Here is a 23,404-nt window from a genome sequence, read left to right as displayed (position 1 = left end):
AAAAAGCAGGAAAGGGAGGCCAGAGTGCTTGCGTGTGCGTGTGTGGTGGGGGGTATTTTACAAAAGATGGTCAGAGAACGGTCACATGCTCCCTCTCAAGAGAAAAAGAGAGCGCTTAGGGCAAGTCTGGCAGAAGGCATCCGATGCCGGAGCCCTCGCTGCCGGAGCAGGGCGCTGGGGAGGCAGAGCTGGGCCACCGAGGCGGAGGCCGAGGGCTCCGAGGGCCCCGAGGCCTGGAGGCAGGCCGCTTCTCCGTCAGGCTCTGTCCGGGGGCCACGTTTCTCCTCAGCTTCCTGCCCGCTAGCGTGGGGACACGGCAGCCGAAACCGAAATTCATCTAAACCACAGTTCCAGCTTCTCCCCAAAGCTAAGGAGTTGTGCGGAGACGGGACGGAAAGCCGAGAGCAGGGCCAGAATGCAGATTTCACTCATACTGCATAGCTCGGCTACTTCAGGGCCGATCTCCGTAACTGGCAAACTCGTAAAAACAACACAGTCACAACTTTCATAACGACACGGGCGGCCCCACTAGCGTCACTCTGAGGTAACAGCTTTTCTCTTCAATCGCTCCATGGGTCCCCCAGGGCGGGAGGCCTCCGCCACTACGGGTGGAAGGATGGGTCAATTCACGCTCCGGGAACAAGGCCGATTGAGCTCCACAAAAGGATTCGCAGGGCGGGGCGACCCGACGACTCTCTCTCTCTCTCTCTCTGTCTCTCTCTCTCTCTCTGTCTCTCTCGCTCTCTCTCTGTCCTCTCTCTGTCTCTATCTCTGTCTCCCCCCCGCCGCCCCCCCCCTCATTGGTTGCGATCGCGAGGCTTTCCTCCCGGACTGGCCACTGGGGAGGTTCTGAGCCTGGTAGCAGCCCGCCTACTTGAACGCGCGTGCGCACGCGTGCCGGGCGCTCGCCACACTGAGCAGGCGCGGCCTCGTGTCGGCTGGTGGGTCGGGTGGAGCGGCGCGCTCTGCGTCCCGGCGCTCGGCTTTCCCTGCCGGTCCCGCCCTCCGTCGCGGCGGCGCGGTGCATCTTGGGATAGGGAGCGATCTCCGAGCGAGGCAGCAAGATGGACGCGGGATTCTTCCGCGTAAGTGGGAACGCGGGGATCTGGGGTGAGGTGAGGGGCTTATCGGTAAGGCCCGAAAGGAGGCCTGAGCTCGGGACGGGGTAGCCAGCGAGCGGAAGCTTCGAAGATCCTAAGGATCCTTGGTGCCAACGGACGCTCCCCTCTGCCCTACGGCGGGGACCGGTGCGCCCCTGCGCAGTCTCCTCCTCCGGAATCGTCCCCCACTACGCGGCGGCGACGGTCGCCGGAAAATGGCGGCGGGAATGGCCCGAAGCGGTACCTCGCCGCCCGCCCGCCTGCTTGGCGGGGCCTGCGGGCCGAGCCGTGCGCGTCGCCGGGTCCTGGGGCCTAGCGGACCCGCGAGGAGGAAGTCCCTGGGGGGAGGCCGGAGGGAAACCCTGAGGTGACCGGCGGCTGCAGGGTCCTGGGGAGGACGGGTTTGGGGGTACCGCCCCAGGAGAGCGTGGACCGGAAGGAGCGTTAAGCCGCTTTTCTTGAGAAAGCGGGCGCCGACCCCCCCCCCTTCCTGGTCTACGCCTTCGCGAAGGCTCGGGGTCAGAGTTCGCGGGAGCTCCCGCCCAATTTGATATCCCTTCAGGGAGGGTAACGCCGATAATTTGTGGTTAGAACGTTTGAATCTGAGACTCTCGGGGCAGAGGGTGCAACAGAAAGTATGTGCGTATATGGAGGCGGGGGAATGGGGTGGATCAACTCTTCTTCCCGCTCACCGTCCCTCACCCCTCACCCTCCCCGTTTGTTTTACTCTTTTGAAAGTCCGCTGGAGGAAAGTTGCCTCACTTGCAGACGGGGACGTTTTTTCGTTGTAGTTGCCCCTGAGGGCCCGTGCTTTATTGGGCGCGTGCTGGAGCCTGTTCGTCCCCTTTTTCACTCCTGTAGGGAATGAGCACCCAGTCGAGATCTAGATGGGTGGGCAAGTGACACTAATAGGACTAGAGTCTGCAAATTCTTTTTAATGCAGAACGGACCGTATAGAGACCAGTTGGTCTAAGTCAAAATCTATATGTCATGTAAGTTGGCTTTTTCCATTCTCTGAGCATATAATATGCAGTTTGTATGTGTGTTCTTAAAGGAAAAGTTAGGAGAGGGGAAGACCGGGACTTTAGTAAAGATAGCTCTAGACACTCCAAAACCAGCATTGAAATTCCTTTTCAGTTGACTTTAAATGTGCTAACTAGGTTTTCATTAAAGTTTTGAGTGTTATTACAGGCATTTGACTTAACGCAGACAGTTATTTGACTGTTCTTAGGTTATGCAAACAGTACTATGGTTATTTATGTAATGATAGTTTCAATTGAGTTTATCAAATTTTCACACTGCAGATGAACTCTCCATTTTGTAATTTCTATCAAAGTATTTTGTAGTAAATACTCAATATTTCTTATAGTCTGAATGGAATATTTTGAAACATAGCCTATTCTTTTGATTTTTTATTTCCTATGGAAAGGAATTCCAAAAGAAAAAGAGCAAGATGGCTGACAAATTTAAAAACGAGGTTTGCTTTTAGTGTTGGTAAAAATCTGGAAGAAAAGGGTGCAGTGTTTATATACTGCCTACAGTTCCCTAGAGGAGTTGATTGGATTGGATTTAAGCTCTGAGTTAAAAGATATTAGGGCAGTTATCCTTTTAGTACACTGTCATTCAGGTAGTAAACTGAATTTTTCAGTTAAGGTAGAAATAGTAGCTTTCATTTGCTGGACTTCTGCCACATGCCAGTTACCATATGTGTATCATTTCTGATGTACACAGCCCTGCAAGGCAGTTTTTAGCAAGTAAGGAAACATTCCTGGAGAGGTTAAGTAACTTTGAGGTCATATGGCTTAAGTAGTGGCAGAGCTGGGATTCAAATACAGGTTCTTTACCTTCCTAAAAGAATTTTCTTGACCACTTTCCAAGGGACAGTGGCCAAATCCGTGAACCAATCAGTAGATTTCATATCACACCCAGCTATTTCCGTATTTAATTGGGCCAGTGGGAATGACAAAACTCAGACTAGTGATTACTTGATGTCCTAATGTAGTATTTGTAAGCTCTCATTTTTCCAGTTTCTTTACAGAAATTGAGTTTATTAAGGTAAACCTATATTTCTCCTGCATTCCAAGTTCTGAAAGTTGTGAAAACTAGCAACATAGTCTCAGGCTGTTCTTTCTCCTTTTCCCCCTGTTTATATGCATTGCCACAATAATTCTGCAAGCATGCTACTGGCTTTCAGAAGAGGATGAAACTTAATGGTCTTGTTTAAAAGTATGTGTTAGCATTTTCTGTATTTCATTTAAAACCCTTAAATGTCTATTAGCATAGAAAGAGGTGAAAAAGATACACCTCAAACTTAACTTGGTTGTGGAGGAGGTGTTAGCTTTATGCTGTAGTCTGCATGTTGTTTGACTTGTTACAGTGAGCACATGTTTTGTAAATTTTAAATAGTCAAGTTTTCAAAATGTTAACTCTGTTGTGAAAAGAGTATACATTTTGTACCTATGAATATTAGCGATGGTGTTTCTGTTTACTTGATTACTCTTTCAGCTGTAAAGGTCATAGCCATCATTAGCTGATAAAAAGCAGGAATTTAACTTTGAGCTCTTAATTGAAATGTGTTTCTCTTCCTGCAGGGAACAAGTGCAGAACAGGATAATCGGTTCAGCAACAAACAGAAGAAGCTACTGAAGCAGCTGAAATTCGCAGAATGCCTAGAGAAAAAGGTATTCTTGTGGATAAACTGTCCTACACCTTTATAGCACGGTTGATTCAAACATTTTGGTTGTTTTGGAGATGGACTGTAACATGAATACTAAGGAAAACATTTGTAATTAAACATTTTCCATCTTCTAGCCACAACAACACACACACAGAGACTAGGGCAAACAAATAAGGATGAGCTAAATTGTACCATGCTAAACAAAAGAATTTCATAAGCCAAAAGGAACTTCATTAGACAAAATTCTTATGTGAGCTTTCTTTTAGGGTTGTGAAGTTGTACTCAATAATAACTGCCTGCATGTTTTATCAGGTGGACATGAGCAAAGTAAATTTGGAGGTTATAAAGCCTTGGATAACAAAACGAGTAACGGAAATCCTTGGGTTTGAAGATGATGTTGTGATTGAGTTTATATTCAACCAGCTGGAAGTGAAGGTAATAATATACAAATGGCTCTTATTTCTGAATATGTGACATAATTTTGTGAATCTATGGAAACTGAATTTTTCTATGGAGTACAAATATAGGAGGGTTATTTTACAATGTTTGTTGTGAAAAGAATTCACTTTGTAAACAACTATTAAGGCTGGAAGTTTAGTGAAGGTACATAGTTTTGAAAGCTACACAGGTGAAAAATCAAACTTATTGTTTGTAATTTTGCTGTTACATGTTAAGTTACTTTGACAGCAATTTTCTAATGATAATGTGATTTATGATTTAAAAGGCCTGAACCAAAATGGAAGTTATTCCTTGCGTCTGAAGTATAGCACCATCACCTTATTAGGTCACAGCAGAGTGAGTGTCCCAATGTCGCTCTGACCCAACTCCCTTGATGATGCAGTGTGTGTTTGGAGGTGAGTTGTGTAAAGTGGCCGAACATCAACAACAACAACAAAAAAAAATACAAACAGGAAAGAGCAATGGGTAAATCTATACACTGCTCTTTAAAAATACTATTATGAGATGGACTTTTATGTGAAGCATGAGGGGCAATTCTGATTTGATTGGATATTGTTTTTAAAATAATCAAGGAACTAAAGTTTTTAGTTGTAGCTGCATGTCAGCTAGTCATCACTTACATCTTAGGCACAGAATTTTTTGTTTACATTGTAGTTAAACTTCAGACTGAAATAAATTGACAGTGTTATTAGAGCCAGTAAATGTAATTGTTCCTTTCTTCATACGTGAGATAATATGAGATGACGATAGAATTGATGTTTAAAAACAGTTTTATTATAAAATAGTTCGCTATTTTGCCACGACAACCCAAAGGACAGTAAGATGCACCGTATAACCTTTTGGCAAATATACCAATGTGAATTTACTTTTACATTAATCCTTTTCCCAAAGAGTTCGCCCTTGTGTTTTGACAGAACAGTTGGCATTTCAACTGATAAGGTATTTCTATTTTTAAGATACAATTTGGTAATTACGTTTTATTTTGAATACTTTCAAATACTATTTAATTTTAAGAAAGTGCTTCCTTTTAAATGTATACATTTTACTTAGAAAACCAGGAATATGGGAAAACGTTTTTTAAATGATGATTAAAGATAGAATTTATTAGAGAAATGCTTTACTAATTTGTATTTTAGTGCATTTTAAAAACCTAAGTATCTGGTAGTATTCCCCTTGTAGTGAGCATGAGATTAAAGTTTAGAACTTTTTTAAACAATCTTTTCTTTTTTTGTGGTTGTGTACTCATTATTGCTTGTTCGTCTTTTGCAATTTAGATAAATGATATAACATTAAACTCAAGGTGGTTGAGTTGCAGTAGGGAGTCGGAAGCAAGCCAAGGGAACATCTTTCTCTACAGGGGACTTGGCGATTCCAAACCCCCAAGGTTCCAAGAAGAAACTGAAGACACCTGGAATCTGTACTTGCTTTGTGCTATTGAGCTGTGCTTGTTATATGGACCTTGTTGCTTGACCAACAGATTTAGCATTTAAAAATCCAGTTATTTTTGAGAAATCCTGACCTCTTAGCTCTTTGTGGACAGTTGAGAATTCAAGGCATTGTTATAATAGATTTTCCTTATGTAGAAGTCAGGCTTTCAGCTTAGTCTTCAAAAGTTAGAGTGCATGCATAACTTGTTAGTTTTCATAACTGGACAGTAGATATTTTATAGAAAGCTATCTACAGTGTTAGAGAGAAGTGAACAGTTTATGTACTTTTCCATTTCTCATTGAGGGAAAATTTCCAGGCAAGCAAACACTTTCCTTATTAGTAAATGCAAGAATTTGTGGATGTTCCATGATGGTTTTTAAAGTTAATAATTGTAAGGCCCACTAACAGCCATAGTCTAAAAATACTTACGAAATCCACAAAGGATTAACAGGCTCTCTGATGGCTTTTGGTAGAGTGAGAGAGAATTTGGTAATCTGTGCTAGAGATTATATTGCTGAAAAACTACTAGGGAAAGCTATTTTTAAAATAGTAAAGAATATATATGTATCTAAGCCCCTATGATAGACTTAAAAAATACTAATTTAAATGAGTTTTAGGTTGGTCAGTTGGTTTGTTTTGAAGTAACCTGTTTCTCTTCCTGTCATGTCTTTTTGCAGAATCCAGACTCCAAAATGATGCAAATCAACCTGACTGGGTTTTTGAATGGAAAAAATGCTAGAGAATTTATGGGAGAACTGTGGCCCCTGCTCTTAAGTGCACAAGAAAACATCGCTGGAATCCCTTCTGCTTTCCTAGAACTGAAGAAAGAAGAAATAAAACAGAGACAGGTAATGGCCTTTTCTTTTTCGTAATGTTTGATTTGAGAGAGTAGTATCCAGACTGCTGAGACGCTGTAAATTTTACATGTCCCAGCTAGGATAAGTATGTTTTCCTTTGCTGTGATATATTTGAACGTTCAGTTTTGGTTCTTTACTTCTCCCACTCCCACCCCGCTACCCAAACAGAGAGTTTAGAATGTCATTGTTCCAGAGTCCAATGATTTGGTAGATTTAATTAAACAAACAAACAAAAAATATATATATATATGTATGTATATATATATGTATGTATGTATAGTACATCTAGCTTAAAAGAAAATTGAACTTTAATAACAGTGTAAAAGGTAAGCACAAGCTCTTCATATAGGCAATACATGTTAAATCACAAAAGATAAATGTGATTTTTTTTTTTTAAAGTAAGCTTGAAAACAGCCACTTTTTTTTTAGTTCATCTGTTAGGGATTAATTTTCAGCAAGTATTCAGTACCAATCTTAAAGTGTGTAGTATGGATGAAGAAAGAACGGTCTTGCTGAAAACCAGGGGCTGATGAAATGACAGTTATATTTAACATTGGTGTTTATCAGGTGTAGTCTTCAATTTGCTTGTTGATCTCAAATGTTCAACTGTTTACTTTGAAAACCTGATCTTTACAGATTGAACAAGAAAAGTTGGCATCTATGAAAAAGCAAGATGAAGACAAGGATAAGAGGGATAAGGAAGAAAAAGAAAGCAGCAGAGAAAAGAGGGAGCGGTCTCGAAGCCCAAGAAGGTACAGTACAATCTGCATACCTAATATTTTATGAGTACGTTAGGTATTAAAGTATTTTGTGTCCAGAAAGTTACACAGTTAAAAAGGAAGCTAACAGCACTATTTAGAGAATTTCTTCCATCATACAGTTTTCATGGTGAGCTATGGCTTGACTCTGGACTAAAATATTTCATCTTTTTTTTGAGAGAGATCATCTTTTGACTATAATAATTATCTCTAAAATCTTGGTGAATTAGTCAACCCCCTAATTCCTAAATCAAAATCTAGACTTATCTTTCATATTGCTTTAGTTTAAATTATTTTGAGTTATTATTTTAATTTACTCCGATTTTTTTTTCTTTATTTTTTTAATTAGAAATCTGTACCCACTAGCCCTTCCTATTGTACTTACCTAATTCCCTGTTCTGCGTTTCTTAGATGGTTGTGCTGAACCCAAAACAGATATTTGCTTTCTTCTTCCTTCCATTGAGACTGTGGTTAGGTTCCCATTTTCAGCTCCACAGTTCAGCTTTATATTTGTGGTGAGTGGTGAGAATTCCATTAGGCTTTTCATTTTTAGGGTTCTGCTAATTTCTTCATAAATGTGCTGGAATTAGTAAAGAGAGGAGGTAATATTTTTGTCCCCTTTATTTATATACTTGATTTTAAAAGCTGCTTATGAGGGAAGCAGTATTTCTAGAGTTATGCACAAATCATAATGATAACTGTTTGTTGATGAACCAGGTCTACTGTTTTACTTCAGGTTAGGGAAACTATTATTGAAATGGAAAGGGAGCTTCTCTTCCAAAAAAGCTATCTTACGCAAGTTTGATATATTTATCCTCTTCTGAAGAACATTTTGCTTTAATTGCACTAGTCATTTTTTCTGGAATACCTAGACTCTACCTGATGAACTCTGGTGGGATCTGTCTGCACCTAAACTCTGTTTTTTTTAAGGTTTGACTTATTATTATATATTTCCTTCCTTTTATGCATCTGCTTCCTCTGAAAAGTTGTTCTTTGGTCTTCTCATCTCTGGGAATGATTGAGAACCTAAATCTAGAGTCCTACGTCAATGTGTTCCTCTGTTATAACTGGTATACTGGAGAATGTTGTTATCCTTCATTTGCTTGTTTTTCTGGTTTTGTCTTGGCCCTTTCCCTATTAAGTAAGTGTGATAGGATATCTTATTTCCATAAGGAACTTCTCAGATATAAACAATAATAGTGTAGTTAAAAAGATTAATCTCACTTCTCCTTTTGACCGTCTTCCCCAGTCCACGTTATTCAAAAAACCTGAAAAAAAATTACTTTCATCCTAGACGCAAATCCAGATCTCCTTCCCCTAGAAGACGGTCTTCCCCTGTCAGGAGAGAGAGAAAGCGCAGTCATTCTCGATCTCCCCGTCACAGAACCAAGAGCCGGAGTCCTTCCCCTGCTCCAGAGAAGAAGGAAAAAACTCCAGAGCTCCCAGAGCCATCAGTGAAAGTAAAAGAACCTTCAGTACAAGAGGCCACTTCTACTAGGCAAGTACATAAAAATTCATTTATAAATATCACAATTTTAGGCTGTTACTAAGTGACCGTAAATATGATACCTGTGTGTTAAAAAAAATACTTGTTTTACTTGTAGACTTTTTAAATTATAAAGTTGGCTTGTTGAAAAGAAATTCAGATTGTATAGGGGAGTATAAGTAAGGTGACCCAAAGGTGACCACTGCTATCTGTTGGTTGTGTTGCTTCAGATATTTTATATACTGTAACTTGCCCTTTTTTCCCCCACTATTATGGACAGCTTTGCACTTTTAAAAAAATGTATGTGATTAGAATTGTTAGTTCACTGGATTTCACTGGTGTGTATATATCTTTCTAGATGTCTTCATGGATTTTGAAAACTTTTTAAAGAAACAGCTTTTTTATATTACTGTATTAAGACTTAGGAGTCTGAATAGAAAAGGCACAAAATAAGCTTTTTCTCCCCCCACACAGTGACATCCTGAAAGTTCCCAAGCCTGAACCAGTACCAGAGCCTAAAGAACCTTCTCCGGAGAAAAACTCCAAAAAGGAAAAGGAAAAGGAGAAGACCCGACCAAGATCTCGGTCGCGTTCCAAGTCAAGATCCCGGACACGTTCTCGCTCTCCTTCTCATACTCGACCGAGAAGGCGCCATAGATCCCGATCAAGGTGAGTAGTGGCTTTAAGATCTGCATAGATCTTAGATTTTATGTGCTACTCTCCTAGGTAGAATTAGGTAAATTATATCAAAGCTGTGGAAAACATTTAGCACCAATGTTACGCTTTGGATTTCCAGCAACAATTTAGGGACACTTTCTAGGTTCCATTAAAAATCTCTACACAAGTAGAAAATTGTGTCCCTTGAAATCCATTTTTTAAATGTAGCTGTCGAGAAAACTATTTTAAGGAATTCATTCCTTGCTCATGATTTACTCAGATTCTAATTCTGTTATGGCAGATCATACTCACCTAGAAGGCGGCCAAGCCCAAGAAGACGGCCATCTCCTCGAAGAAGAACTCCACCGAGACGAATGCCTCCTCCACCAAGGCACAGAAGGAGTAGATCTCCAGTGAGACGGTGAGAGTTTTGGGATTCTTTGTTTTTTTGGTTTCTTTCAGTTTGAAATTGTCAGATGTACAAAAGTACACCATGTTTGTTTTAGGCTAATCTTTGAATTAGTGCTCCCCTGGAAAAAAAGAACTCATGAGTAATAATAGGTAATGTCGTAATAAGAGATACCTCATTTGAGATGTAATGCTGTTATTTGTGCAGTGATAACACTAGTCTAGTGTTGGAAAATAAAAAACAAATTATTGGTGAATTTGTGTTAATCTTACCAGTTATTTGTGTTAATAATCTTTACCACTTCAGACCCTACCAAGAAATCCTATCAAGTAAGGGAATTAGCCACCTTCTCCCTTTGGCTTTTAATTACCACTAGTTTCTGAATATAGATGGCTACAGAGCCAGTAAAGTGCTTTACCAGTATTAAAATAACCCATTTGCGTTATACCTTTCTTAATGTGTCTTTTTCACATTAAAGAAGAGTACTTATTGTAAACAATTCAAACAGAAATGAGATGAATTGAAAATTACCCACAATCCCATTCCATAGATTTAACCGTTATTAGCAGTTTGGTATCTGTTTTTGAAGAGACTGGGCATAAAAGTCACTGTCAATACCAGTGTTCTTTTTTAAAAATCATTTTTAAATTAGCATAAGGTAAAATGTTAGGATCTATAACTTTTAACAAAAAGACTGTTGCTACACCTGCCCTAAGTGGAGGCATGGTGCACTGGTAGCAGAGTTTTGTGCGTTCTTTTTTTTTTTTTTTGCGGTACGCGGGCCTCTCACTGTTGTGGCCTCTCCCGTTGCGGAGCACAGGCTCCGGACGCGCAGGCTTAGCGGCCGTGGCTCACGGGCCCAGCCGCTCCGCGGCATGTGGGATCCTCCTGGACCGGGGCACGAACCCGTGTCCCCTGCGTTGGCAGGCGGACTCTCAACCACTGCGCCACCAGGGAAGCCCCTGTGCGTTCTTTATGATGCATTTCACGTGTTTTTTTGAAGGAACTAGTGGTTGTGCTTCAGATTATACTTAGGATAGAATTTTTTGTGTTTTGAGTCTATAAGGTATTTTCAAGGAACCAAATCAACTTGGAAATAAAAGAGGGGAAGCAGTAAGGTCCGTAATTTTGTTTCTGCAGTCTGAGGTTTTTCAGAGTCCCTTTTTTTTTTTTTTTTGCGGAACGCGGGCCTCTCACCGCTGCGGCCCTTCCCACTGTGGAGCACAGGCTCCGGACACGCAGGCTCAGCTGCCACGGCCCATGGGCCCAGCCGCTCCGCAACACGCGGGATCCTCCCGGACCGGGGCACGAACCCGCGTCCCCCGCATCGGCAGGCAGACCCCCAACCACTGCGCCACCAGGGAAGCCCCTAGGGTCCCATATTTTTAAAAAAGATACTTTTCGGGAATTCCCTGGTGGTCTAGTGGTTAGGATTTGGCGCTTTCATTGCTGTGGCCCGGGTTCTGTCCCTGGTGGGGAACTGAGATCCCACAAGCCACGTGGTGTGGCCAAAATAAAGCAAAAACAAACAAGATATTTTTCTTTGGGGAGGGCTTGTCAAGGTATATTGAACCATTTTTTATAACTAATACTAAAAATTATGGAATTGATGTTATTACCGATAACTGAGACTGAAGATGTAAATGGTCAGTCAATTTAGGCATCACACTTTTCTAAAATTGATTGTTTCTCCTTTGGAGAAAAAGTAATACTGGTGCTTTCTAGCATAAGATCAGTGGAAACAGCTACTTCTTATATTGGAGTTTTGCAAGCAGCCTGTTTTAATTGCTTACTGAGCCATTTAACAGTCAAGATAATTTGCAGATTGTGTAAGATTCCCTTTCAGCCAGTTTTTATCTCACACTTAAGGTAGGGTTTCTTTTTTTCAGGTTCTCAGGAATTCTTCCGCCAAAGGTGAATTCTGCAGGTACACATAATTGCAACAGAACTTACCACAAATTTTGCCGCAGAATTCGAGAGTCCCCTGCTTCTAAGTTTATGTAGCTAAATGAATTCCTAATCTTGCACGTTTTTTTAAAAAATGCAACATAAAGGTTGCATGACATCGTGTTATTAAATGAAAAAAATACTTTGCCACCCAAATTTTGTATGCAAACTCCAAAACACTCATATTATTCCTAAGGAGGGAAGAGACTGGTTAGTTATTCTCTTATAGCACTTGACATATTTTATAACTACTGGAAAGACAACTCAGAAGCATTTATCAGAATAAGTTATTTAGTTAGTCTCAGAACTAGCTGTTTCCTGTCCTAGGTTATGGTTTTGTTTCACATTAAAAAAAAACCTCATTTGTGTGCTTAGCTACATAAACTCAAAAGTTGGATAAAAATAGCTGTATTGTTGTGTAAACTGTACATGCCTGTAAGGTCATTTTCTGTAAGTATGCAGTTAATGAACATGAGTACTTTATTCCACAGAAGAAGGCGTTCATCGGCATCCTTGTCCGGGAGTAGCTCGTCCTCTTCTTCATCTCGTTCCCGGTCACCGCCAAAGAAGCCTCCAAAGAGGACATCCAGCCCCCCTCGAAAAACTCGTAGGTTATCTCCTTCAGCAAGTCCTCCGAGGCGAAGGCACAGGCCATCACCTCCAGCAACTCCACCACCAAAAACTCGTCATTCCCCGACACCCCAGCAGTCAAACCGTACGAGGAAAAGTCGTGTTTCTGTCTCTCCAGGGAGAACTTCAGGTAAAGGTAAAAATCAAGCACATAAAAACAACATGTTCTTTCTTCATTTGGCCACAAAATACCTAGTCAGTTGTTGCTGTCCCCTACTCCCTTCAAAGTATGAAGTTGCTGGGTAATAATTGTATGTCATGTTTTTTATAAATTTGCTTAGAAGCTCACCTTTTCTTTCCTGCTTTAAGTTCTTGTTGTTTGTTGAAACGGAGTTTACATGTAAAAGTGTTTTGTTTTTAGCAGTACCCTCTGGCACTGAGTAGGTGAAGTGTACTGTTAACCAGCCGTGGGCTGTTTGAGTTGGGGTAGCTTACCGAAGTTTGTGTTGTCATGGTAAGGGATCTTTTTATTACTATGACACCGGTTAACTTTTTTTTTTTTACTCTGCAGATTTTTTGTTTGATATCTTTTTTGAGGACTTCATATTCTGTTTTATTTCTTTCTTGGCCACATTGTACTTCCTAGGGAGGGACGTGGTGTCCTCCTAAAAGCTGATTTGTTTTTTTAATTTAGGCCCTAGGCAGGGTTCTTCTGAGTATTGTCCTTGCTTTATTCTGCAGATTGATTTCTGAGGAATTTATGATCTGTGATCCTGCCAGGCAAGTAGAATGCCATGTTAGTCTGAGTGAAGGTTGTGGTCCATTGGGGTTTGTTTCTTTAGCATTAAATATACACGGAGAAAAACTATGGTATCCTTTTGAATTGGGCCTTTGGTGCTTAGGACTGGAATGATATACACAGTGTGATAAGTGAGTAGTGGGGGAGGGGAGATCTTAAAAGAACTGTTATAGTAATTGGATGTTAAGGAGCATTCTGTAGATTAATATATACTGGGGTTGCTCTGATCACATTTAAATTTTCAGATTATAAATGAAGAAATCAGGGATACTTCAGGCAAAATCTTGACTATGTTTTTATGAAGTTGGTGAGAGCAGGATTTCTAATCAGCACCCTGCTGCTTCATTTGTGTCCACCCTACCACCACCCACTGGCCCCACAACCTTGCAGTGTGGCAGTTCTAGAAAGGCAAATTTTGCTTTTTTGATCTGTTACTGTGAGGTATAGACAAGCTATCAGAGTGAGGGGGGAACTGACAGAGGATGGTAATTTGTAAAGAGTAATGTACAAATTATTTTCTGAACCTTAACAGGTTAATTTGCTGATAACATAAATATTATGTGGTCATTTTTGTTGAATTGGCTCTTTAGACTTAGGCAACTGGATAATAATAGAGAAACCTTTAGGTCTTACAGGTTCAGACACAAGTATGGGAGGGTTGTCTTACGATCACTTATTTTCATAATATCATGTCTCATATTACTTTTTGTTCAAAATAGTTTCCAGTCACCGTGTCCACATCTGATGCCTGTTGTCCTAACCTATTTTTTCTTTTCCTGTGAAGTTTTTGCACTTCTGAATACTTCTTTCCTTTGTCTGGAGCCAGAAAGTTCTCTAGTAAAATAATAGTTTGAATGTTCCCATCTGTTACTTTGCAAAAACTCATCAGATTATGATTTTTCTGTTTACATCACATAGCCAAAGGGTAATAAAAGTACCTGAGCAGAGGACTGAATCCTTGTTAAATAGGTTGATTGTTAAGAATTACTTGTTAACCTTTGTTAGGGTCTGCACAGATACCAACCTCTTGTGTCTTGATATGTTGTCGGGAAGAGTGGGCTGCTGCTTTCCTGGAAACAAGTCACAGTGGATATGTACATAGGAGAGAAGTCAAGGTGGAAGACAAAGGGCCAGTAACGTTCCTGTGGCTTATGGGACAGGTCTTCCATGTCCAAACAAAACCCAGCCAAAGAGATTGACTGTGGGTAGTGTAGTGAGAGCCTGCCTTTTGTCCACTGAGGCTGAGTATTGGTTGTAACTACTTGGAGATAAATAGCTTTTTATAGTAAAACAATCCCAACCCTCTGTGATGAAATTTCAGAGCTAGGAAAGACTTCAGAGGTTGTCATAGGTTCTCAGGTTAAGTGAATTGGTCAAGGTCAGCCATCCAGGACTAGAATTTGGGTTCTCATTCCCAGTTCAGAAATGTACACTTTCCCAACTTTCCTACCCCCACATGCCTGTTTTGATTGCTAAAGGAGGGAAATAGAAGGCAGGGTAAAGTTTTTCAGCTTCTGTACCGGGTAGTATGATTTCAGAAATTCCTTTCTTGCAGTCTCCATTGCTAATAAAAGCATTGATAGCATTGAAGTGTGATAGAGTTTTCTTTTGTGTTTCGTGGGGTAGTCATCAATCAGGGCTTTAAGGTTCTGCTGTTAATAGTGGGTGCATGGAGTGGGAGGGAGGCAGGAAAAGTATTTTGGAGAATTAGAGGTAAATTATTTGGAGCATAATATACATTCTCATCTGAAAGAGTCCTCAGGACGCATTTTGTAATCGATGGCATGTCATAGTTAAATTGGCATTATCTTAGTACATAAAATAGTGCTTTGAAATCAGTGGAATATTTAATGAAGTATGTTTACAGGGGATCTATACATATGGTGGTGGTAATAATTTTGAGTTAGATCAGCATAACCATATGAATGTGCTCTGTAGATACTTACGGATTATTTTACTAATTCTGGTCACAGAGTGACTTATCTTTACAAGTGATCTTTTGAGCAAGTCTGCAAGGTTAATGATTAATAGGACTATTGAAGTAAATTTAAAATTCTGGTTTTTCAATTGACTTGGGAGATTTCAGACGTCATTTTAGAATGATTTTGCCCCTTAAATACTAAAAATGAAACAACATTAACATAAAAATAAAATTTTTAATAAAAATAAGTTGTGAAAATTTTATCTAGATAAGCAAACATTGATGAAACATGTATGATATTAATAATGCTATGATTCAGTCAGTCTTATTAAACCAGAGTAGGGGGTATATAATGGATACTTGTTTAATGCTGATTATATCAACAATGACTTAAGACTTGTACCCAAGCCGTTATTGAGAGATTAGATCAGGATAAAACTCCAAATACAAGTTTCTGTGGGGAAAAAATGTAATGTTGTAGTTCAATTGTATTATTTACTAAATAGGTATTTGACCACTATATAGCAAACATAACCACATTTGTAATGTTTCTCAGAGGAAAATGCATTCCGGCATCCAAACATCCAGTTCTCTAAGGTGGTACTTTGACGTTTGGGTTTATGACTAGATGCCTATAATATTTTTTCAAGAATTGAAGATTAACTGACACTTAAAAATGAAGAGTACTGACCCCAAAAATAGCTTTGAATCCTTAAAATTTAAAGGCATTTCTATTTCATGTCTTTGAATTTCTTAAAACACAAGTTTTTTTGTTTGGTTGGTTTTTTTTGGCTGCATTGGGTCTTCGTTGGTGTGCGCAGGCTTTTCTCTAGTTGGCGGCGAGCAGGGGCTACTCTTCATTGCGGTGGTTTCTCATTGCAGACCATGGGCTCTAGGCGTGCGGGCTTCAGTAGTTCTGGCTCACAGGCTCTAGAGCACAGGCTCAGTAGTTGTGGCGCACGGGCTTAGTTGATCCGTGGCATGTGGGATCTTCCTGGACCAGGGCTCGAACCTGTGTCCCCTGCATTGGCAGGTGGATTCTTAAGCACTGCGCCACCAGGGAAACCCTAAAATACAAGTTTTAAATGCAGTCTTGCTACTATATTTCATGATAATTAGATAATCACTAGATTAACTAGTCACTGGATTTTTTACCCAATCCAGTGATTTGTCCAAAAGGCTTATTAGGTAGAATTAATAAAATGCTGGTATTTTAAAAGTATAGTGGTAAATTCTTCAGTTGGATTACTTCAGCAAAAATGATTAGATTGCTAAATTACTGCCCCTTAGAATAAGTCTTTACAGTATTCTGAATGAGCATCTGTTAAATGAAATGTATCTAAATTCTAGGTTAAACATTCCATGTTAATTGCGTTAATTAAACAGAAACAGGTGTAAGGGTACTGAGGGGATCATATTGTTTTCAAGTCTAGTTCTTAGAGGAATGGTCTCAAATAATGTTTCAGGTTAATGTAGGGTAAGATTAATGATCATCTGTGTGTATACTTTTTTGTGTGTGTGTGTGGTACGCGGGCCTCTCACTGTTGTGGCCTCTCCCGTTGCGGAGCACAGGCTCCGGATGCGCAGGCTCAGCGGCCATGGCTCACGGGCCCAGCCACTCCGCGGCATGTGGGATCCTCCTGGACCGGGGCACGAACCCGTGTTCCCTGCATCGGCAGGCGGACTCTCAACCACTGCACCACCAGGGAAGCCCATGTGTATATACTTTTGACATTAGTTGAAGCAATGGGATGGATAATGTGGACAGAGATAGCAATTGTTAGAAATTAACGCCTGTGCCATAGGTATAGAAATAGTGTCTTGGGTTCAGATCCTAGTCCATTTCAATTACCCGCATGACTTCAGTTGAGGTTATTTATTTTTTATTTTTTTAATTTTTTTAAATCTTTGGAAAGGATCCTCTAGCCTTAGCATTTAATATTTTTACCATTGTGAAGGTCTACTTTTTTACAGGTAGTTTAAGTCCCTCATGCTATTGTGAAGGTTATACTCTACATCAAAAGCCTTCAGCCTCTTAGGTGACTAATTTGTTCCTCTTCTCCAGACCAGATACTTTTCTCTGAAAATTTCATCAGATCTTATGTCATTTATCATTTATCATTTATCATCTTCATTACTTTTCTGGACCAATCTGTAGGGGGTGCTTAAAAGGTCTTATGTTAATGAGGTCTTTGTAGTTAAGAGTGTGTGTTTTAGGTTGTAGGGTAGCACACAGAGGTTTACTTTACTGAGCTGAATGTTATGCATTAGCATAGAGCTTGTTCTACTCAGAAACAGCAGCTCCCAATTTCTCTTAAAGTTTCTCTTGGGAGAATCTGAAAGTTTGAAAATTGGAAAATCATTGTAGAACTTTCTGAGGCTTTTCACCAAACATTTACAAATTCTTGCTTCTGCTTCAGGTAATGATAACAGGGGCTTATAGGAACTTTTTAATTGTCAGTAAATTATTTATGAGAATAGTCACACTTCTTTTTGTACTGTTAAGAAGATGTGTTGCTTTTTGTTTTGTTTTTGTATGTATGTAAGTGGGGTTTTTCTTCCCCTTATTTTTAGTGACAAAACATAAAGGTACTGAGAAAAGAGAGTCCCCTTCACCAGCACCCAAGCCTAGAAAAGTAGAGTTATCTGAATCAGGTAAGTGTTTTTTGTTTGTTTTGGTTTTTTTAAGCTGAATTAGATTCTGGTTAAAGATTAATTATACGATATGGCTTAATGGTTAAGAGCTAGGACTTTGAAGTCATACCAGCCTGTTTGAATCCCCAGCTCCACTAACTACTTTTTGTTTGTTTTAATAATTTATCTGAGCCTCTACTTTTTTTTTTTTCCATCTCTGAAATGCAGATAACAGTACCATCCTTTAGGTCTTTGGTTGTTAACTGAAATAATGTTTATAAAGTGCTTGGCATGCAGACCGAACTGTCACAAATGCCTAAATAAGTTTATTTTTATTATATTTAGTGAAGATAGTCTAAGTTAGCATTTAAATTGGCATTTTAAGCTCCTCCTTTATTAAAAGAGAGTAGCTGTATTGCTTGACCCAACCAGATAAAGGTTTAGGAGACCATTTCCCAATTCAAATATGTTACATTTTCTGTATGCATGACTAAAGAAACACTTTCTAAATGCATCCATCTTTCAGAAGAAGATAAAGGTGGCAAAATGGCTGCAGCAGATTCTGTGCAGCAGAGACGCCAATACAGACGACAGAACCAGCAGTCTTCCTCTGGTATGGACACTGGTTACATTTTTTTCTTTCTGCATATCCTAATAAAAATACTTAAGATAAAAATATCCGAAAGTGTAGTGAATGTATCAATACTTAGGAGAAATATTTTTGTGCCTGTGTATAAATATGTTAGGAGGAAGTGTTAGTACAATAGTTAAAACAGGAATAGAAATTGGAAAAGTATATTTCTTTCCTCAACCCTGTCTTACTCCCCAAAGCTTTTATTCAGAAATTTTCTGTGCATGTATAAGTATCTGTGGTTTAAAAAAAAAAAATCCCACAGGCTCAAACTGTAGATTATATTGCCTGCCTATTTAACCTACTATAGCTAGACATCTTTCCCTGTTAATTCTTAAGGATCTACCTCATTTATTTACCAGCTGCAGCATTTTTAAAATTTTGATAATATGCTGTCATCTGTTGAGCCACTCGCCTATTTGGACATTTAGGTTATTTCTAGTTTTTTTGTGTGTTTGTGCTTATGTGAGTATATCTGTAAAATAGTAATTAGGAGGGGAACTTCTGAATTAAAAAGTACGTACGCAGAAACCTGATTTTTAAACCAGATATCCTGGTTTTATTCGCTTAGTTGGTATTTGTGACTGAGTCTAGGCACTACCTTTGCTTTTCATTTATAAAAATGGAAACCAAAGCATCCCACAGTGACATTAAGTCAGTTAAAAGCCATACAGCTTTTGCAACTCTTTAAGATGAGGTTAATCATGGAAGTGTTTGAAAATGCATGTAAGTTTTGGATATTTTTTGGTATTTGGGACTTGTTAGTTATTTTAAGTTAAGGAAACCATGTACAAATGAAGTGTTTCTCTTTGCAGTTCTTGACTGTTACCAGGCCTGTAGAAAATGTCACATACATTTTGTTTGTTTGATAAATAATAGGGATATGAAGTAAATTATTCAAATGCTAGTAAGACTTTCAGTAGCCTTAAAAGTACATAGAGTAACAAGAATTAAATAATGCTTGAGATGCTTTTTAAGCTTTACTTAGTTATCTGGAAGATCACTAGATTTATAAGGGACACTGTCTTGTTGGATTGTTCTGCGGAAATGATTTGTATAACGTGATTATATAATAACGTATATTTATGTATGCTTGACTTTCAAGTCATTAAGCACATATCGATATTACCTTTTTTCAGAACTGATGGCTGTATATGTGCTTGCTTATATTAGTGGACTTGATTTGCTAATTTGGACACTCCCATCTGCTTAGATTCCAAAAACGTAGATAGACTCTTAAGCATAGACCTGATGTAAATTTTTGTTTATTGTGTAATTATAGATTCTGGCTCCTCCTCTTCCTCAGAAGATGAGCGACCCAAAAGGTCCCATGTGAAGAATGGTGAGGTAGGCAGGCGGCGGAGACATTCCCCTTCCCGGAGTGCCTCTCCATCACCTCGAAAGCGCCAGAAAGAGACTTCCCCTCGGTAATGTCTTCAGTGGTGTTCTGTAGTTGTGATAAAACTTCATAACTTAAGGGATGGGCTGTGGGCTTATTTAGAATTTGCTTAACTCCTTGCTTTCAAGAACTCACAGTAGGAGATGGTCAGATTTGGGGGGTATTTGGGTTTTCTTTGTTCCGTGGTCATTACTATTTAATGAGAACTTAGTAAGTTTTGTACCAGTATGTCAAACGTGTGCATGACTAGAATAGACCAGTTAAATCATAGCATTAACTCCCGACCATGTTTGAATATCTAAAAAAATATATCTCCATTAGTGATACTTAACTCCATTGAAGTAATTAATTTGGTGAATGGAATTCTTGACATTTGTTTTTTTCCACTGCTCTCAGGATGCAGATGGGAAAGCGATGGCAATCGCCAGTGACTAAAAGGTTGGTTAGATGCTATTTTGTAAATTAGGATTACATGTCAAAGTTTGAGTGACTTAATTTACTGTTTAGGTAACATCCCATTCTGACGTTTACAGGGTATGACTGTGGAGAAGTTCCTCAATTGTTTTGGTTTGATTATATTTTCTTACACATGAAAATAATGATAAAAACATACACAGTGTTCACTTTAGAGCATCATTTGGATTTAGAGTTTTGTGCACTTACAGTGTATTTGTTAGTCTTCTGTTTTTTGAGGTCTTTCCAAGAGATAGGACAGTAGTAATAGTTCCTTAGATTTAGTGGGAACAGACTTTGTGGTGACTATAGGGAAGGCAAGAAAAACATGGGAGAAACATTTAAAAGATTAAAAAATGACTGTGAGGCTTTGGCCCTGTTCAGTGTTTCCTACAGTAGAAAGGTAAGTTGCATATCCTTTTGGAACCTGTTTGGTCATCAGGGTCTTTGTGACCCTAAGGCCATAATATTTTAGAGCCAGGTGATACATAGAAATCTCTAATTCAGGCGTATCTCATAAGTGAGAAAACAGGGGCTCAGAAGTAGTAAGTGAGTTTCTTAGGGTTACAGAGTGACAAAACCAGATCTTAGACCTGTGCCATTGACTATACCATTTCACCATGACATTGTACTGTCTTTGCTAGTCTTCTGCTTTCTGAGGTCTTTGCTGTCACTAAATTTCTAACTATCCTTCCTGAAATGTTCACATTGTTCTTTTTATAGATCAGTTTTTGAAGCTGTGTTGTTTTAAGTAGTCTCACTAATTAATAAGAGTGTTTTCTTGGAAAGGTTCTTTGGAACCAGTTGGCAGTGTATATGATGGAGCAAAACGGTGTGTTTGTGCTGTGGAAGTAACTTACTTGACAAGAAAAAATAGAAACCTTAAAAAAAATTTAGGTACAAAGGTATTCTGTTCCCAACTGTGATTACTCCAGGTTTCTGTAAAATTGCTAGTACAGCAGCTAAAAAATTGCTTTACAAAATCAGGTTAGTGGTAAGATTCCGCCCCCCCCCCCCCCCCCCCCCCCCCCCCCCGCCGGTTATGGATAATGATGTTGGAGATTGCCATCAAGTCTCTAGGATTTGGAGATGGAGAAAGAATTGTTTGGGATCACACTTCAGTATTTATTTTTAAGAAGGGAAATACAGCCTGGCTTTGAATGTTTCATATATAAAGTTTAAAGATTAAAAAATGCAGCATTTTTCATGCTTCTAAACATGTGTCTTTGGGTATTGAACACTCTTTCCTTAACAGTGAATGGTGTATTGATCATACTTAGTATAAAAAGATAGTTGTTGCATCTATAATTTCTTGTCTTCATTACCAGCCTGAGTAGTGAAGTGAGGTGATTCTGAAGAGGTCACTGCAGAGATCTCAAGCTGTCTTTGTCCTTATAAGACTTTTGTATTCCTACATACTCGAGGGCTGAGGGCTACTTCATGTTTTAAGGCTTATTGAAACTGGTTCTCGTGCAGTTTGGGTGGGGGGAGACCTCTGTACTCAACAATTTCTATACACAGTTGAAGGCTTGAGTTGGCACTAGTATTCACAGTAACTAGAAAATGTTTAGCCTTCTTCTTCTACTTCTTCCTCTTCTTTTAAACCCGATATGTATGCCATATCAGCTCAGGTAAGAAACTGTAGCCTTTAGGTCATAGAGCCATCGGGTGTCAAGATTCCAGTTGTAAGTGATTATCAAATTTTTCTTGTAGTTCCTTTAAGTATGCTAGTTTGGTTTGTTTGGTTTTTTTTGTTTTTTTTTTTAGGTTATGGTTTTATTCTTATTCTCTTTTTGGCTTTTTCTCACATGGAAACAGGACATTGAAGGTCATCACTGGAAGGGACCTTTTAGTTATTCCAAGCCTTTCATTTTACAAATGAAACTGAGGCACAGAATAAATATCTTAGGTCATTAGTGTATTATAATAGATTCTAATCTGAGTTAAATTTTTTTTATGAGAATATTTTAAAAGAGAAATCACATAATCAACAGTAATAGCCTCTCTTGCTATTACACCTACTGATAACACATTGGGAGTTCTGCTTTGTATCATCTCACCCTCAGAGTTTATGAGTGTAAACCTTTGTTTTTCTTTTTTGAGTCAAAACCCAAATGTCTTTTCCCGTTTGAAATCTTCATTACCTGTTGAAACAGTAGTCCACCCTGTTTCTCTAGGTTCCGTAATTCTCAGATTAGCCTTGCTAGTAAAGTGGCTTCTCCTTTACTGTTCTTTCTTGTAATTAATAATTTGGTGTCTATGTTTCATCTGAAGCTTATCTGTCCTGTAGTTTATATTTTAAATCTGTTCAGAGTGAGGTCTTAGTCCCCACAGGGCATAAGCAAATTTAAATTAAAAATTAAATTTACTAATGAATGTCAGAATTTTCATTGTTCTGTTAATGAACTCTCCTTAGTTTTAATGGGGAATCAAGACTAGTAAACTTTAGAAAATACTTCCAGATTCACAGGAAGCATCAATCCTGTACTGGGCAAGAAATTTAGAACTAATTACAGTTGACCCTTAAACAACATGTGTTTGCATTGTGTGACTCCACTTACACGCACATGGTGTTTTTTTTTTTTTTTTTTTTTTTTTTTTACAATAAATGCATATTATAGTACTGCACGATCCTCGGTTGATTGAATCTGCCAGCGCAGAAGCCCAAGCCCCCCACATTGTTTAAGGGTTAATTGTATATTATTTGACTTCTTTGTATACACAAACTTGGCCAATAGATGTCAAACTGGCTTGGTATTTATTTTAGTATATCTGCTGGGAGACTACTATGAGTTAGTCCAGTTGATTATAATTGTATTTTTCAGGTGTGCTTTTTATGTTAATTGGTTAAATGCCTAACTGCTCAGAATTAAGGTCTGTGATTCTTATCTATATTTTAACCGTATTGCTCCCAGTGGCTTTAGTGCTCAGACAGCCTTGGTCCTTTGTCTTTGGGGTAGTGTTTTTAGTTAATAGTTTGCAACTGTTGAACTGTGGGAACATACTTCTTAAAAAATCAAGAACTTGGAGCAGTGACACCCAGACTTCGGGCCTTAAATATCTGTATTTGAACATTGTATTTTTCTAGGCTTTAGAACAGTTGTTCCTAACAAGGAATCAAAAATCACTTGAAGAACCTTTTTAAACATATACTGGCTAGACCATAGCCCAAACCTGGTGAACACACATTTCAAATAAGCTTCCACGCTGTTTCTGATG

At 39.1% G+C, this 23,404-nt stretch overlaps 1 protein-coding gene across 12 annotated transcripts in view; it reads left to right on the top strand.

The window, feature by feature from the left end:
* Nucleotides 1-953: 953 nt before the first annotated feature.
* SRRM1 (serine and arginine repetitive matrix 1) overlaps nt 954-23,404 on the top strand; it is a 29,724-nt gene continuing 7,273 nt past the window's right edge. Inside the window, exons 1-13 of one of the 12 annotated variants that reach the window (XM_082680348.1) lie at nt 954-1,085; nt 3,692-3,781; nt 4,090-4,212; nt 6,342-6,512; nt 7,158-7,273; nt 8,664-8,777; nt 9,240-9,434; nt 9,724-9,843; nt 12,270-12,538; nt 17,643-17,723; nt 18,229-18,315; nt 19,616-19,760; nt 20,129-20,170. In XM_082680348.1, coding sequence (XP_082536474.1) covers nt 1,065-1,085; nt 3,692-3,781; nt 4,090-4,212; nt 6,342-6,512; nt 7,158-7,273; nt 8,664-8,777; nt 9,240-9,434; nt 9,724-9,843; nt 12,270-12,538; nt 17,643-17,723; nt 18,229-18,315; nt 19,616-19,760; nt 20,129-20,170 — 1,574 coding nt within the window. In that variant the 5' untranslated portion in view covers nt 954-1,064. Of the gene's footprint in view, nt 1,086-3,691; nt 3,782-4,089; nt 4,213-6,341; nt 6,513-7,157; nt 7,274-8,573; nt 8,778-9,239; nt 9,435-9,723; nt 9,844-12,269; nt 12,545-17,642; nt 17,724-18,228; nt 18,316-19,615; nt 19,761-20,128; nt 20,171-23,404 lie in introns of all 12 variants that reach the window. The other 11 variants (XM_082680347.1, XM_082680357.1, XM_082680352.1 and 8 more) reach the window with 11 other exon arrangements.

This window comes from Grampus griseus (assembly GCF_964374135.1).
Source record: "Grampus griseus genome assembly, chromosome: 1".
Lineage (NCBI taxonomy): Eukaryota > Metazoa > Chordata > Mammalia > Artiodactyla > Delphinidae > Grampus > Grampus griseus.
Note: the sequence above shows the minus strand (reverse complement) of the source record. Positions and strands in the feature narration are given on the sequence as shown.